A 17,026-nucleotide genomic window follows, 5' to 3' on the forward strand; every position below is an offset into this window, starting at 1 on the left:
ACAGGGTACTGCACATGGACGATGAAACATCAGTCAGTGCTACAAGGTCAGTGAAAAAGACAATCAATTCAATAATAAATGAAGGTACTTACTGACTGTATGACGAGGGAAGGCAGCCGGGTAAATACTTAGGTGAACAAGGTACTGGTTTTAATTTTTTATAGCAAAACAGAATAATGCACAAGCAAGGGAAGCTGGGGAGGGTGTACAAAGTACAAAATATGAGGAAAATAATTTGTATAAACAGAAGAGTTGTGTTGCAATTCTCAAAGAAATCAGAATGGCATTGCAGGATTAGGTTCTTGATGTATTAAATTATTAATACGCCTCTCTGCCCATAACAAAGGAACCAGGAAAGATGTTTCATTTCCTTTAGAGTGTTTGCAGGTTAAAGGCCTTACCCTGTGGTAAGGGGTGTTCAGATTGAACCCGGAGTGACCTTATGGTAGATGACTGATGGACTGTGGTCCACAGTGCTTATTCACTGTGATGTGTTTCATATTTACCAGCCATGTTCCCCAAAGGAAGGATCTAGTGGATGACAGATGCAAGCTCAAAAGTTCACATTATCAGGAGCTATTGTTATCAAGGAAGCACTGTGGAGCTTCCATTCTTCTCCTTTACAGGATGTTCATCTTATCTTCTCAATTCTAACAAAGCATTGTATTTATAGACAGATGCACAATGAAAAATGCAACAGTCTATGTTTTACATCAATAGCTCATTGGGCAAATACATTTTAAATAGTGAGCAGATAGGTTTGTTGATTGTTTGAGTAGTATTGTTCTTTGGGATAACAAAATACTGAGCTCAAGTCATGTGATTTCATAAAAAACGCCAGGTGCTCAGTGTTTGGTATTTGAGTTGAATTAAAATTGCCAAAATGAGTTGATTAAGAATCTGTATAAATAGCCATTCGAAAAGACATGATTTTAATTAACGCAAGAACAGCGAAAGATACGACCATGCCCCACTTGAGTAAAGAAGATCGCCTGATTGCTATCGGCATTATTGAAGGCGGCCTGTGAAAGAAGTTGCCCGGAGAATGAGATGTTCTGCTTCAACAATCAGAACAGTAGTCCAGAGAAACCAGGAAACCAGCTCTGTAAGGAACAGGCCACGTCCTGGAAGGCAGAGGGTCACCACACCGGCCCAGTACTGTTACATCCGACTGATCCATCTGCATAATCGTTTTCTGACTACAGTAGCTACAGCACGAGAAATTCCAGGAAGAAATGACCCGCGCATCAGCAGAATGACTGTAGCTCGTCGCCTGCATGAAAATGATTTGCATGCTCAGAGGCCTTTCAGGGGTAACATGTTGACAGTTGAGAGATGAAATCGCCGTCTTCTGTGGGCCAGAGAACATCTGAGGTGGTGGCAGAGAGAGTGGTGGAGTGTTTTATTCATCGATGAATGCTGTTTTGCCCTCGGCAGACCTGACGGAAAACATGTGTGGAGACATTGTGGTGAGCGTCATGCTTACTGTTGCGTTGTTCAAGCCACTGGTGGGGCGGTGGAAGTGTGATGATGTGGGGAGGAATCTCCTTTAACCCTTAGCGGTTCATTTATTCAGCGCTTGTCAGGCACATCAGGTCCAATTTATTTCCACATGTGCTGTTTATTTTACACGCGCTGTTTAAAAGTAATTTTTTTCAAAGTAAAACAGGTTTAAAAGGCACTGTACTGCATCTCCAGCCCCGCCCCACCCCTTGTTTGCTGTATGTATCGCATACCTCTTCATAGTCGTGCATACTGATAAATAATCTCCTGATCACTCGTTTTAAATCAGCAAACTCCTCAATAATGTGATTCAAGTAATTATTTAATTACTATAACATCTCAAAAAGCTTGGCAAATGTCTGTGATATTCTTTGAGCGCTGGATGCGGAAGCAGCTATCTTGTTTGTTTATGTCCGTGTTAAGTCTGTGGTGCAGGGACTGTGTGTATTGCTCAGATCTGCCTCCTTTTTTCCCAGCTTCTCTCAGCTCCTATCGGTCTCACTCGGCCATTGAAAGTTGTAATGTCGGACCTGGTCCGACATAGGACCTCAAAGGGTTAAACACAAGAACGCCTTTGGTGCAGATTGAGAGCAACCTTACTGCTCAGCAATACATTGACAAAGTCCTTTAGGCGACAGTTTTTCCATTCCTGTAAGCCAATCCTGAAGTGTTGATTTTCCAGCAGGACAATGCAAGACCACACAGTGCTAGGATTACAATTGTACGACTTCAAGAAAAAAATTTCAAGGTCTTGCTGTGGCCAGCTTTATCTCCTGACCGAGTCCAATAGAACATCTGTGGGACCAAATCGCTAGTGCCATCCACAGGAGACAACTGCAACCAGCCAACCTTTGCCAGCTGGCTGCAGCTGCACAGGAAGAGTGTTGGAACATCCCACAACACTCTGTCCAAAGGCTGATCAGGTCTATGCATCAACGCTGCCAGGATTGTGTTAATGCTCAGGGAGGTCATACCCAATACTAACTTTGTAATGTTTTCATTTTGACAGTGTGTCACGTTTCACACTGAAAACGTATGATTTTTTTAATCTGTATTTTTGTTCACATTTTCTGTGATTTTGTTTTATATCTATGTTTAAAATATTTCATTAAATCCATTAGACCTGAGTATTGCTTTTCTCTTGTGCATCAGTGTATATGGCGATGCACTGTGCATTTGTTGTTACCATTGATTACAAAGTAGTATAAGCAAGATCTAAACATGCTATAGAATATCTCTGCTTTCCTGTCCAACCACTCTCTGCTTGACCCTCTCCAATCCGGCTTCCGCTCTGCTCACTCTACTGAAACCGTCCTCCTGTCTGTCACCAACTCACTTAAATGTGCCCAAGCTGCCTCTCTCTCCTCTGTCCTAATTCTCCTCGACCTCTCTGCTGCCTTTGACACTGTTGATCACTCTATTCTACTATCATCTCTTGCTGACCTGGGGATCTCTGGCACTGCTCTGGCCTGGTTCTCCTCCTACCTCTCCAACCGCACTTACCAGGTAACCTGGCGTGGAGCAACCTCCACACCTCACCCTCTCTTAACTGGAGTCCCCCAAGGGTCAGTCTTGGGTCCTCTCCTGTTCTCTCTCTACACCCGCTCCCTGGGCCCCCTCATCGCATCCTATGGTTTCTCATACCATTTCTATGCTGATGATGCTCAGATTTTCCTCTCCTTCCCCACCTCTGACTCCACCATCTCCTCCCGTATCTCTACCTGTCTGTCTGCTATTTCCTCCTGGATGCACTCGCATCACCTCAAACTCAACCTCTCTAAATCTGACCTCCTTTTCTTTCCCTCCTCCTCCCCCTCCTCTGATCTCTCTATCTCTGTTCCTCTGGAATCTACCACACTCTCTCCCTCTTCCTCCGCTAAGAACCTTGGAGTCACCCTGGACCCCTGCCTCTCTTATTCCCAGCACATCTCCACTCTGGCACGCACTTGCCGATTCTTCCTGAGCAACATCCGAAGAATCCGACCCTTCCTCACCAACTATGCTACCCAGCTCCTGGTCCAGGCCCTGGTACTCTCCCGCCTAGACTACTGCAACTCCCTCCTGGCTGGCCTCCCTGCGTCCGCCACCCGTCCGCTCCAGCTCATCCAGAACTCTGCTGCCCGCCTGGTGTTCTCTCTGCCTCGCTTCGCCCACGCTACTCCACTACTCCGCTCGCTCCACTGGCTCCCGATCACCGCTCGCATCCAGTTCAAGACTCTTGTACTAGCCTACAGATGCCTTGACCAGTCTGCACCCAGCTACCTCCAGACCCTCATCTCTCCCTACACCCCCACTCGACCTCTCCGCTCCGCCTGCACTAGAAGACTAGCTCTACCACCGCTACGCTCCCCTGCCTCCAAAGCCCGCTCCTTCTCCACCCTTGCTCCGCAGTGGTGGAATGACCTTCCTACAGATGTCAGGACTGCCCAGTCCCTGACCACATTCTGGCGCCTCCTTAAGACCCACCTCTTCAAAGAGCACCTGTAGAACTCCTCTGTTTGTATCCTGGGACACTATCACCCTTCATGTAAATGTGCTTTATTTTGCTCTTATCAGCCCCCTATTTTACTGCATTTAATCCTGTACTTCAGAATACTGTAATCTGCCAAGTTTTTAACCTGTAGTACTTTGTATTTAATCACATCCTGATGTAACTATCACTATTTAATCATATCCTGATGTAACTATCACTATTACCTGCTGTATTATTGAATTGTGGTTTGTCCAACTTGTACTTTGCTTGAACAAAAGTTATTGTATTTCTTGCTCTTATTGTATTACTTGTATTGTAACGCTTGAAATGTTTTTGCTTACGATTGTAAGTCGCCCTGGATAAGGGCGTCTGCTAAGAAATAAATAATAATAATAATAATAATATAAATCTAACCAACACATTATTCTTAGTAGGTTGCATGCCAACATGAGTTATTTTAACTGTAAATGACAAAACACCAGAAATGTCTCTTTGAATTCAAAGGCATAATTACAGACGTACTGTGTGTATATTTTACTCTTTTGCTCATAATATACCAAAACCATTTAATGTTCAAATAAGAAGACATAGCAACTGGCCAAAAGGAGCCTTCCTAATTGCTGTTGACAGGCATGAACGAAGTGACCTGAACACTTTCATGTGTGTCAATACATGCCAGAGGAAAAAGCAAAATGCAAAAGGAAGTAAATCCTAGATAATGAAGGAAATTAATACAATATGTGGAATTGTAACAGGAGATAGGCTGTATGGTGAGTCTTTTCTGCAATTGTGTAAAACACAAACTAGAAATGGTATTTGCCTCATTAAAAATAGAGAGCTTTACCAATATACCGCTCATAGTGCTGGAAAGTTTTCTGTGCTGTGGGGAGGCAACTTTCTACTCTTAAGAGTAGAGGTGTTTGTTGGCATAATCCAATTCAGACCCCTGAAGCTAAATCCTCCAACCCTGGCTATTCCGTCCCACTGCTTTTGTAAATGGAGGCTAAATATCCCTGTAAACAAAGAGAATGAAAAAAAAAAGAATACAAGGGATTACATTTATACTTGTGATCTTCCTGATTTAGCAAGAAACCATAGCTTATGATTTCACAGGAAATTTCACAAATTAAATTTCATCGTCAAAATACCCAGATTAAACTTCTGCTTTCCAGGGCTTCTCAAGCTTGGTCCTGGGGACCCCCATTGGCTGCTGGTTTTCATTCAAACCAAGCTCTCAATTACTTAACTAGACCCTTAATTGAACTGATAATTTGCTTAATTAGATCTTTTTACTTGTTTTCAGCTCTTAAACAGTTGCAGTTCAAGTTGCACTTTTAAAATGTTATCGCTAACTTGAAATATGCAACTGTTCAAGAGCTGAAAACAAGTAAAAAGGTCTAATTAAGCAAATTATCAATTCAAGTAAGGGTCTAGTTGAGTAATTGAGAGCTTGGTTGGAATGAAAACCAGCAGCCACAGGGAGTCCCCTGGACCGAGTTTGAGAAGCCCTGTGCTATTCAAATAGTTTTAAATGTTTTAAGCACCCAGGGGATGGATATATTTATATAGCCGATTGTCCAACAGCAATTTGCTCGGGTACAGGAGCTACATCAGGTATTAGATGTCTCCTATTCTCAGAGTATATAGAGTCTCTCAGGAGTGTCATCAGGTTGTCTCACTCAAGTCTATGATAATGAGCCACTTAAGGGTTAATCTCCAAACAGTAAACCACTGTGTGGGTACTTCTGCTTTGGTCTTTTCCGGAGTTTCATGTTCTGTTTTTGCACTGCAAAAGAAATTAAGGGTAAGCTCTCCATAGGTTAGTTTTTGTTTCCAAAAATGAATCGAGGTGAATTTATGCTTATTGGGGTGATTTTAAATTTTTCTGGTTTTCCTCAAATGATGGAATTCTCAAGGATGGAATGCTCACAGGTAAACAATGAACAACATTCATGTGAGGCTATATAGCAGAATAAAAAAAAAGGCTGTCAGCAACTTGAATGGGATTGGACGATAAAGACTGTTGAAGATCAGCTGCACTATAAATGTGATTACACATCTGTTAGGCAGACCTGTATCATTTATAATTGATATCACGTCTTGTATCACCACAGCTGAACTAGTTTCAGTGCACAGTAAATGCATGTTGCTGTCTGACTCGTGGAGTGTGATAGTATCAGTGGAACTATTGGTATTTAGGCTGAATTTTAGACGGCTTCCAGCACTGTTTTTTTTTTAATCTTTTTTGTGTCAAATGTATTGAGATGGGTGGTGGAAAAACATCAGTATTTCATATGGAATATCACGTTTTCCAACCAACTTCTCTACTGTCTTCAGTAGCAAATAATATACATTGACAGTAAGAACTGAAGACCTTTCATAAATGTGTGCAGATGGATTTCCTGGTACAAGATGAAGTACCATAGGAATCACACGACAGACAAGCATTTCCTAACATACCGCAGTTATACAAGCACAGTTCTAGAAACAAAACAGGAAACTTTCCTTTTTTGATTTTCAACAGGCTGCCCAGGATAAGACGTATGACTGTAGCGGACAAGGACTGCTGAGTATTCCCGATTCCCTTCCACCTTCCACCACAGGTTTAGATTTCAGCTTCAACACTCTCCCTTTCATTCACAACTCGACCTTCATCAAACTGAAGGAACTCATCGATCTGGATTTAACAAGGTGCAGTACTGATGCTGGCATGACTGGGTGGCAGTGGGTTTAGAGATTATAATGATCAGTGGAAAGGGAATTAGGTAACTTCTCCATTTCTGTTTATTTCCTATGTCCTCTTAAAGAAACTAACATTTCTTTCCCCAGATGGTTTAGCCAATGGTAGTGGTAGCTGTAATTAGGTGTACGGTGTGTTGCAACACATTGTAAAAGACACATCATGTGCGTTTATAAGTGTTGGGTGGCTTCTTCTGCTGTATGTTTAGAAGTGTTCGGTGACTACCTCAAGTTGATCAAGTTGAGAGTCTATTTCTCACACACTGTTTGCTGTGTCAGGCCCACGAACGAAGCAAGTCGGGTCTGTCCTACAAAGAGTGCAATAGAAACCAGTTGCGATTAAAACATTTAGAATGCTTTGTCATTTACATCCTGATTGCGAGATTCTACACGGTCAGCAACATAATGTGTAGCTGCTGCTAACATGTTGCAATGAGGACATGACTTAGAATTGTATTTTATTTATTTATTTATTTATTTTTTTAATAACAGCTTAATAAAAACTAAAATGACTTCAGCCTACTGAACTGACAAAAGATAAAACTTCAAATACCGGTGTTTTCTGAATTCAATTTCTTGAGTACTGCGAAATAGTGTACCAAACAATAAAGAATGGGAGTTGAAGCTCTGTAGTTATTTGTCAGAATTGATGTATTCAGTATAGTTCACTGAGATGAAGAATACAGTACTGTAGTACAGAAGAGCACCACTGTGGCTCTAGTGCTTCTTACTCTACTAATAGAGTCTAACATTTGAGGGTAATTTTGATTCATAATCTTAACACTTGAGTCAAACCATTTTTTTAAACATTAAGCCAATTGCTATACAGTTAGCACTGATAAAGGCTGACTGACCCATGTCAACTTGGACTGTAAACAGTTGATTTTGTTCCCAAAATAACTCATGTTGACTGTTACTCGTTTTAGGTGCCAAATTAACTGGATATACGAGGATGCCTTCCAATACCAAATCAAGCTGGAGACACTTGTTTTAATTGGAAACCAATTCATGTTTATTGCTGATAATGCCTTCAGTGGCCCTGTGAAACTGAAGCATCTCTTTTTAACCCAGACAGCACTGAGTACTCTGCGATTTGTACCCAGCGAGAACCTGAACTGGTTGGAAACCCTGGATTTTGGTGATAACGACATTTACTCACTGCAGTTTCTCAGCAGTTTTACAACAAGGAACCTGAAGAATCTAGATTTCCAGTTGAACGGCATTCAGAAAATACATGCTACTGATGTGGAGGTATTAAAGCATGCCTTAGGACTCAACTTAAACTTCAAGGGTAATGACATTATTTTTATTGAACCGGGAGCCTTTGATTCATGTCAGTTCAACAGTTTGGACTTCAGCGGTTGCCTTGATGAGGCTGACTTGTCCGTGATTTTACTCGGACTAAAGGGACTCAGCACTAGAGTTCTAAAGCTAGGTACCTATGAGGATACTCCAGAGCCAACAGATATAACTCCTACATCACTCCAAGGGCTTTGCGATATCACAGTAGAGGAACTCAGTTTCCAGTTACTTCATTTCAAGGACTTCAGCAACACAACATTCAAATGCCTGACCAGGCTTCGAAAACTAGACCTGACTCGATGTCACATTAGCTTTCTACCTTCCAACATTCAAGGTATGGATTCCCTCACTCACCTAATTCTAAACGAGAACAATTTCCGCAATGTCTGTTTAACTTCTGCACAAAACTTTCCTGCTCTGACCCACCTCTCCTTAAAAGGGAACTCAAAAATGTTACAATTCCATCAAGGCTGCTTGCAAGCTCTTTCTAAACTTGAACACCTGGATATGAGTCACAGCTTTCTTCAAACAGGTAGCTGCTGTGGTATTCAGCTTAAAGGCCTGGGCAGTCTGCTTCACTTGAATATGAGCTACAACAGCAAGATAAGCATGCAAGGGCTTCCATTCAGCGAGACCCCAAACCTGCTGCTCCTCGACTTGACTCAGACACCAATCACCTACAGTGCATCTCGGGGGCCTTTCCACAACTTGCATCAGTTGCAAACTCTCAACCTGTCGCACACCTACACAAACACAAGCAATGTGTACCTGTTGGAGGGGCTTCAAAGCCTACGTGTCCTTAGTCTGCAAGGAAACTCATTTCAATCTGGCGTTATTCAAGACAGTGAAATGTTTAAGTGCGTGCCTAAGCTGGAGATACTGATCCTATCTGAATGTCAACTGACTGCCATTGCAGACAAGGCATTCGAACCTCTTAGGGAGCTAAAGTATGTCGACGTAAGCAAGAACAATCTTTTTAAATTCAACGGTCGTGCTTTCGCTGTTCTGAAGGACATCCAACTGAATTTCGCAAGGAATAACATTGAGATCATAGCAGTGGAACAGATCAATCTAATGGAGCCCAGCAGTAAAATAAGGCTGAGCTATAACCCTCTGTTGTGCAACTGTTCCAACCTTCACTTCATCACCTGGTATCAGCAGAACATGGATAAGATTTTGGATCCAGAAGAGACTGTTTGTGGTTCCCCCCTGCCAGGGACCAGGGTAGCGGATGTCCACCTGTCTTGTGGCAATCACCTGTTACTGATCATTCTACTTGTGCTCTCTGCAGTGCTGATAAGCACTCTTGCCGCTGTGGCTGGGAAGAAGTGCTGCATACAGTCAGTGCATGCAGGCTCTTGTTCATACCAAAGGCTTGAAACGTATCAACAACTATCTTAAATGATTGTTGTCTTGATAAAAAAATTAAAAAAAATAAAAACACAACTAGGCCTGAATCCTTTGATGGTTTCTCCTTGCTACATTACAGATTGCTTTTTGAGTTTTTTCGTATTAAACACAGGCAGATGTGGGTTGTGGCCTCCTCAGTCTGTGTCGACCGTGTTTGTCTTGCTCTGATTTTGAACATGACTAAAACTGGGGGAGTGCTGGCCTTATTTTTGTTCATTGATTTTGTAAGTGAAGTCTAGGCACACCTGTGAAACAAAATGGTACAAATTCTTATCATGCTCTTTCACTTGTATTAACATAAAAAAGGATATAAAAGAGGGGTGGATTTTCTGAGGAATTATTAATTTCAAAGTGAAAAAATATAGTAAATGTTCTGAGTAGTTTCTAGCTAGTTTTATACCATTTAATTTTTCATTCTGATATTTTTTCTTTTGCCTTTGCATGATCAACAAATTATACATTATAATTGTGATGTCTTAATTAAACTTCATAATCACGCCCTTGGTTGGAGCTTGTTTATAAACGCAGAAGTACAGTAATTAGTCAAGGTAAAGAGCACACTGTGCACCACAGGTATAGCTGCACTCCGGCAGGCACATTACTCAAAGCCTTCTTGTGTGAAGTAGACCAGTTTATTGAAACATACTGACAATGAAGAAAAGAAAAAAATCAGTATTGCCCAAGTATCCACCACAAAGGGGAACATCTGAAAAAACAATTTGACAACAGATTATAGTATATATTTTGCATTTACTCTTGTGTTCAGATTCCTGCAAATATACCCAGGGTGTGCAGTTTCTATACTGTTTTGGGGATTATGCTGAAAAACTAGCAAGATTATAAACAAAAGCATATCTTGATTTGCAATTGGAAATTAATCTATTGTTTGTTTTGCTTTTCAGTGGAATTAATTGAAATGCAGTACAAACCAAACAAGATCATTCGTTTTAATAGGTTTATTTGTACCAATTGTGTGATGTTTTTCGGTTACCAAAAATGTAAAATAAATAAATAAATACATAAATACGTAGGTTGTTTGTTTTTGTGTACAAATGTATTTTTTGTCAACATGACAATATACAAAGAGTAAGATACCTGCACAAATAATGGGCTACATTCTCAAAGCCATTTACTCCAAATTGTCGTTAGCATGTTTTCAAATAGTAAAAACACACCTAATATAATGACCAACCCAGAAATAAACAGCTTAGACATGGCGATTAGTCTAAAACTGTTTATTATTCGTTATAGAAATCCAAATGATGTTTTTTTTTTTCAGACAAAAAAATACACTAATGCCGATTCGAAGTAAATTGCTTTGAGAATTTAGCCCAATGTTCTTGTGCTTTCAAATTGAACCATTTCAATACTTTGATAAACAACCAAGACATCACAACTTCAGTCATTCATGCTTTTTATTTTAGTGTTATGCAACTGCAGAAGTATAAATATTCGTTTAATATACAACAACTATGACATCCATTGAGATTTCCTTGGAGAAAATACAAAATGCAAACCCTTTTTTTTATTGCACAAATCCTAAAAGACAAACCATTTTAAGCAAGTTCATCTACAGCTGGTAATACTAGTCAAGAAAAGAAAAGAAAACATGTATAACTTGACAAACGATTACACAAGACTCTAACTGGATACCACACAGCCTTTTACTAAACAACTTGCTGGTAAGATGAACCACGAAGACACAGTAAACTACACAATCACAAGCTATGTACTGTGAGGTTTCCAAATGCAGCACACCGGTTTGGCAAAGTAGTAACGTAATATACAAAATATACATCCATGATGCATTTGTAAACAAATGTTGAATGTGCTTTAAGAATTTTTTAAGGACAGTCTTTTCAAAGAAGTGTCTCCTTTACAGGGATCCTGATTCTTTATGTAATGCACAACTACTGAGCTGTCATTCTAAGATATAGCAACTATCGAAAATATTCTTAGTTTTCACCTGAAATTATATAAAAAATATATATATTTATATTCATGGGGACCCTTTTTTTCCAATTTTTTTTTTTTTTTTTACTGGGAAGAAGTTACACAATCCACATCCTGTTTTGCCCCATACGGTGCATATTTGATTTTATACCTGCTTTAACCCAAACAGAAATACAAATAAAATGTTGCCCTTTGTTCAATAAGGAGATGTATGCTAACTTCTCCCATTCTTTTAGTTTCACCATGTGTTGTGCTTTCTGTTTAAAAGTTAAGGGTTTTTACCTATAACTTCAAAAACAAACATAATAATAAAAACAAATCTTCAGTGATGCTAAACTTTCAACACTGAAGACGATTCCTCAATTGTGTTTATCTTAATTTTTTTGTATCATTGAAAGTTAGGATTGGAAACAGATACTCTAGTCTAAACAGTAATTGAATTCTGTCTCAGCTGTTTTTTCTCCTCTAATTAGTCAGAAAGCCTTACAATGAATGTGAATGCCAGAATATGGAGTTGTATTACCATGTAAATGCTTCTGCCTCTGACAAATGTTTGTACACATGTGAATTTTACAGCTTATTCAAAGGAAACCATAAACCAGGCAGAATAAAATATTACATAATTACAAGTTCTACAATATGCACAATTAAAGGCTTAGCAAAAGTGAAAAAAACACATTCAAGCATCACATAAGCCCGTTATACCCCTCCTTTTCTCTTTTACAATTAAGTGGTGTCAATAGTTTCATTTTTTCATTTTTTTTTTTGCATACACGTGAAACATTACGATAGGAAATGTAAAAAGCTACTTAATGCTTTTTAAAGGAATGTGAATTTCACCAAAACTTGCTATCAGCAAGCTTCCCTCCCCTTCTAATGCAATGCATTTTACAGAACCTTAAGAGCATTTTATATTGAATGGTTACAGGTATGTGGCAGAATACAGGTTCCTTCCATGTACCACTGCCAGAAATAGTGCTTCTCAAAATGTGTATGTTTTTTGTCGAGTGAAAAAAACAAAATAAATAAACAATAATAATGATATTTGGTGACATTCTTTTGTTAGCATTAAAATTCCCTGACCAGTGAGATGAACTAGTCATGCTTCCAGTCCACGACATTGCAACATTCAGGGGAAACACAACCTTATTTCATCACTAGGACATGTTACACCCTAACGCTTTTATGGGTGATACTAAAAGTGTTGGACTTGACTGAAACTGACTTAGACAAGGTTAGACACACACACACACACACACAGACGTTTATACCTCTAGTGGTCCCAGTCAAGTACTACAAGTGCAATTCAAAGCCACCCATAATTGGCACAAAAATTATAAACTTAAAAAGGCCTCTTCACAATAGAGATAACACATCCTTCTCTGTGAACACAAACAGATATGCCACCCCACAACTATTTCCCAAAAGAGTAAACAAACAGTAAAAATAAAAGTTACTTTTGGTAAATGATGAAAATCAGCAGCAAAATGTGTAGCCTACTTTGTCTTTAACTTATTACTCCTTTGTATATATTTACAGGGAACAGATTCCACCCACATACACACTCACACACACACAACTCTCACACACAGAAAAAAAGTTACATTAAAGACACTGTACAAATACTATGTGGTAACAGTTTTACCGGTTCTTAATAAAGACGGTATGTGGAAAACAAAGCCATTTTCCTACTGATATTGCGCACCAAAAAATGCAAGCCTTGTTTGCTTTCAAACACTACACAGTACATGTTTAGAGCTGCAGTAAAGATAATGTAATAATTGCGTTGGCTGATGCATCTGTTTTTTCCTCATGTCCCTGTGTTCCCTGGCTGTGGTTTTCTGTGTGGATTTCCACGTGCTGCCTCCCTGGCTCGTTTCTGCCGGTTGGAGTCCTTCTCTAAAGGTATGCTGGGAAGACAGCTGTCTTGCACAGTTAGGGACATTTTTGACGTATCTTTTCGGACAGTCTTTACAAGGAGCGTTTGCGAGTGAATTTTCTCTTTCCCTTTTTGCTCGGCTGCGTCTTTTTTAGGAGTGGACACAAGCTTTTCAGGGTTGGGGGTTTTAGTATTTTCGCAAGTCCCTTGATTCAGTTCAGCCCTGATGCTGCCGACAGGCTGTGAAGGTTGTTGACACTTCTGAGCCACAGGCTCTGTGCCCTCAGCTGCTTTCCTGGTGCCACCCTCCACGGCAAGAGTCACCCGTGGTTCACCTTTAACATTGACTGTGCTGGTGTTAACCTTGGCTGAAAGTGTGTCACTATGCATCTGTGCTTCTTTTATCTTCTCCCCAGACACTTGCTGCTGGAGAGGTGCAACATTCTTCGTTAGGTCTTTCTGACCATGCAGTCTGTCTGGGTTAGGCAAAGTTTTTGGCTCTCTTGGTCTCCCATCAAGGTTCTCTTTTTTAACAGCAGACTTTTCTGTGCATTTCCCTTCACATTTTGCAGAACCCCCAGAGTTTCCATTAATATGTTCTCTTTGCTCGCATTTGGAGCTTTTGTCACTAAAACTGGCCTGTCTGTCTGCATCCATCCCCAACGTTGAACTTGTCTGACTGTCTTGAGCAGGAGGACGTTTTAAGGAGGACTGCATTTTCGGAGCAGGTTCTTTTGTCTTTAAATCAGCGGTCTGGAGTAAGCGGTCTCCCTGTTTAGTGGCACAAGGCTTTGGCTGGGATCTGGGTTCCACCATGCTGCTTTTTACTTTGAAAGACTCTGTCACTATCTCCTCTGTCTTATTAGTGCACATCTTTGGTGGATTGTTATTGATGTTTTGCGTCACTGTGCTGGGCTGTGTTTGATTACTAACATCTACACTGTTTAACTTTTGAGTCAAAGTGGTTTTCTGTACGCTGTCTGTTTTAACTTTAGATGTATCACTTTTGCCCTCTACCTTTGTACTTTGTTCCCGGACTTTAGCCGTCTTGTCTTCAGAACATTTATAGTTTTTCTGTTCTGTTCCAACAGGTGAACCAGAAGGACAATTGCTATCTTTCAAAGCAGAAGTGCTTGGTAAGTCTCCATCTGCGCTTTGAGGTTGGGAATTAGAGGACTCTGCCTGCACAGCACATGCACCACTTCCCCTAAAGTCTGCCAAACATTCCCTTTGAGGTGCACTGGTTTTAGTATCACTGGTAACAGCCTTTTGTTTCACTTGGCTCTGTTTCGCCTTGTCAGAAAGAGCCCCCTTTTCCACCCTTCCCCTTTCCTGAGGTGCAAAAACATGCTGACAGCTCTGAACAGTGGGTGGCAAATCTTTTCCACTAGGGTCCTTACTGCGTCCACCTAGCTGTCTATCAATGCTTTCCTTCACTGCACTTGACTGCTGTTGGATGACATATTCCTTCCCTTTGCGCTCATCAGAAATCTCTCTCTGAACAGATGACTGCTGCTTTGGGGTTTTTGGACTGTTTGACACTGGGGGCTGTTTGATTTCAGTCTTTAGATTAAATGCTTCTAGGGGTTTCCCCAGTTCTCCACTACCTTCTGCCTGCACTAGACTGCCAGCATATTTTAGTGTAGGTGTTCCGATTAGACTAGAATGCCCGACTGGGGGTGAAGCAGTGAAATTTTGCACCACACATTGCTTTGCATTTGTCTCTGTTTTCCCCTTTGTATCTGGGGTAGCTTTCTTTTGAGATCCACAGCTGATGTCAGTAGACTCTTCAGTGCGGCTAGGTTTCTCTGTTAAAGTAGTGCTGTGTTTCTCCATTTTACTCTCTTCAGTTCTAGGGTTTTTGTATGCTAACATTGCAGCCCCAGGGGTTCCTGGGCTTACGCGACTGGCCAGCGGTTTGCCCATTGCCTGTTGCTGGCTTGACAGTTTTTCAGTGCAATGCTGGTTTGTCTCTACTGATACTCCAAGGCTTGCACTGCTTTGGTTTTCTGACACTTTAGACAAACATGTTTCCGTTTTTGACGTCCTTGGTCCAGATAGCATAGCTATATCAAGAGTGCCTTCTAAAGGTTTTAGAGAAGACACGGAGCGACTTTCCAGTTTATATTCAGAGGATGTCTTTCTCATTGGGCCCTCAGTTGCTGAAATTAACTGAAGCTTCTCAACAGCGGTTTCTCCTCTCCCACTCAGCAACTTCGGAGTCAACGAGTCAGTGTTAATATTGGATGATGTATGAACTGCACTCACTGGTCCTTTGCCAAGATCTTGAGCAGAGGAAGGATCTAGTTGAAAACTTTTGGAATTCAGTTGACGGCCCTCGTGGATCGTTGGAGAAATTCGATTCTTGGGTGCAGGGCATATGCGGTCATCTCTTTCCTCGAAAGAGTGCTTCTTTCTTACAAGTTCTATATTCTGGGCTTTTGCCTCCAGTCTTTCATATTTACTAATTCCCTTTGTCTGTCTGGCTAGCTGCTCCATGTTATCTCTGTACTGCCTCTCTGCCGATGGAGGGGAGCGGTCTTGAAGTGTGGAACTGGATGGGGATCTGGAGCAGTCATGCAGTACTGGAACAGACTCTGCGCCCTTGCACAACGCTCCACAAATAGAATTCTGTGGCTCAGTAACATTCTCGTTAGCTCTTGTGTTACATTTTTTGTACAACGTGTCTTTCAGTGGGCTACAAGTAGTGTTCGGCTCCAACATTGATATTTCCGGACTGCTCGCAAGTCTCTGCCCAGCTCTGACAGAAAAGCTTCTATCTGTATCATCTGAACTAGAAGAGGAGACTTGCTCTGGTTCAAAGCTGGATTCCTGCAGGGCATCCTGTTTCTGTAGTGACTCGCGCCTCTCAGCCCAGTCTTGCCTCTTCATGACCACTTTGCCTTTCAGTTTCTCCCTGTCCAGCTCATCGATGGACTCCTGCCTCCCTATTTTGCGTGTTGCGGGACGCTTCAGGCAGCCCTGCTCGGCGGGCCGAACGCGGGTCATTGTGGGGGTTTCACATGCAGTCTCCTCCAGACTCTGCAGGCTGGGTTCTCTCTGCAGGGGCTCCTTCTGCGCTTCCTCCTGGGTCACCTCCAGGCTGTGCTTGCGGGGGCACAGGTGCTTCTTATCATTGAGGTAAGACGGGGAGAGCTTCTCCTCGGACTGCACTCTCTTGAGCAGGGGGGATCTTGGCGGCTCGGCACTCTTGGGCCTCACCATGTGTCGGACAATGGTAGGGGGGGAGTGCATCTTCGATGGGAAAGTCTGTGTTTTTGAGCTCCCAAGGGAGTGCGCCAGCAGGGGTGATGGGGATCGCTGAGGCGAGGTGGGCTGTGGAGTCGGGGACGGAGTGCGGGCCAGTGGAGAGAGGGGAATGCTTCCAGCTGACTTCCTTCGGCCCTGTATGTACCTCTGTCCACTCAGCTTTGGGCCTAGGCCATGGAGTGTGCTGGGCCTGATGTGACCAGAGCCAGCAGGAGAGTTAGGGGCACTGGAGCTGGGGGAGCTGCTTTGAGAGGATGTAGCACCTGGGTGAAGAATACAGCAAAGACATGCACATTAATATTCATCACAGAAAGCAGAAATGTACATACACAGTCAAAATAAATAACTTTAAAACACACTTATTTTTTAAAAGTAACAGTACTGAACTGTTAAAAAAAAACAAAAAAAAAAAAAACGAACAACTCTGACACTGCTAGGAGTAGAAAGAAATGCCTTTTGACATTTTACAGTATTATGAAAATTAAGCTTTTTCTGGA

At 41.5% G+C, this 17,026-nt stretch overlaps 2 protein-coding genes across 10 annotated transcripts in view; one reads left to right on the forward strand and one right to left on the reverse strand.

Annotated features, from left to right (window-relative positions):
* The first annotated feature begins 5,645 nt into the window (after positions 1-5,645).
* On the forward strand, positions 5,646-10,607 carry LOC117973276 (CD180 antigen-like). 2 transcript variants are annotated; one of them, XM_034925015.2, is made up of 3 exons: positions 5,646-5,908; positions 6,501-6,667; positions 7,642-10,607. In XM_034925015.2, exons 1-3 carry the CDS (start codon positions 5,816-5,818, stop codon positions 9,416-9,418), a joined length of 2,037 nt encoding a protein of 678 aa, XP_034780906.2. In that variant the 5' UTR covers positions 5,646-5,815; the 3' UTR covers positions 9,419-10,607. The 2 variants fall into 2 exon arrangements, with proteins under 2 accessions (XP_034780906.2, XP_058865783.1); XM_059009800.1 differs by lacking the exon at positions 5,646-5,908 and having other exon boundaries at positions 6,654-6,741.
* A 217-nt stretch (positions 10,608-10,824) lies between these two features.
* Positions 10,825-17,026, reverse strand: part of LOC117403880 (microtubule-associated serine/threonine-protein kinase 3-like) — a 161,063-nt gene continuing 154,861 nt past the window's right edge. For all 8 annotated transcript variants that reach the window (XM_059008096.1, XM_059008034.1, XM_059007965.1 and 5 more), the window contains one exon: positions 10,825-16,792. In XM_059008096.1, coding sequence (XP_058864079.1) covers positions 13,191-16,792 — 3,602 coding nt within the window. In that variant the 3' untranslated portion in view covers positions 10,825-13,190. The remainder of the gene's footprint in view (positions 16,793-17,026) is intronic.

This window comes from Acipenser ruthenus, chromosome 1, assembly GCF_902713425.1.
Source record: "Acipenser ruthenus chromosome 1, fAciRut3.2 maternal haplotype, whole genome shotgun sequence".
NCBI classification, from domain to species: Eukaryota; Metazoa; Chordata; class Actinopteri; order Acipenseriformes; family Acipenseridae; genus Acipenser; species Acipenser ruthenus.

Bases quoted from the DNA above. Each gene is read 5' to 3' on its own strand.
- LOC117973276 (XM_034925015.2), top strand. From the start codon at position 5,816: ATGAATCGAGGTGAATTTATGCTTATTGGGGTGATTTTAAATTTTTCT. The intron at 5,909-6,500 runs GTAAACAATGAA...GATTTTCAACAG, and splicing joins CAAGGATGGAATGCTCACAG to GCTGCCCAGGATAAGACGTA. The intron at 6,668-7,641 runs GTGCAGTACTGA...TACTCGTTTTAG, and splicing joins ATCGATCTGGATTTAACAAG to GTGCCAAATTAACTGGATAT.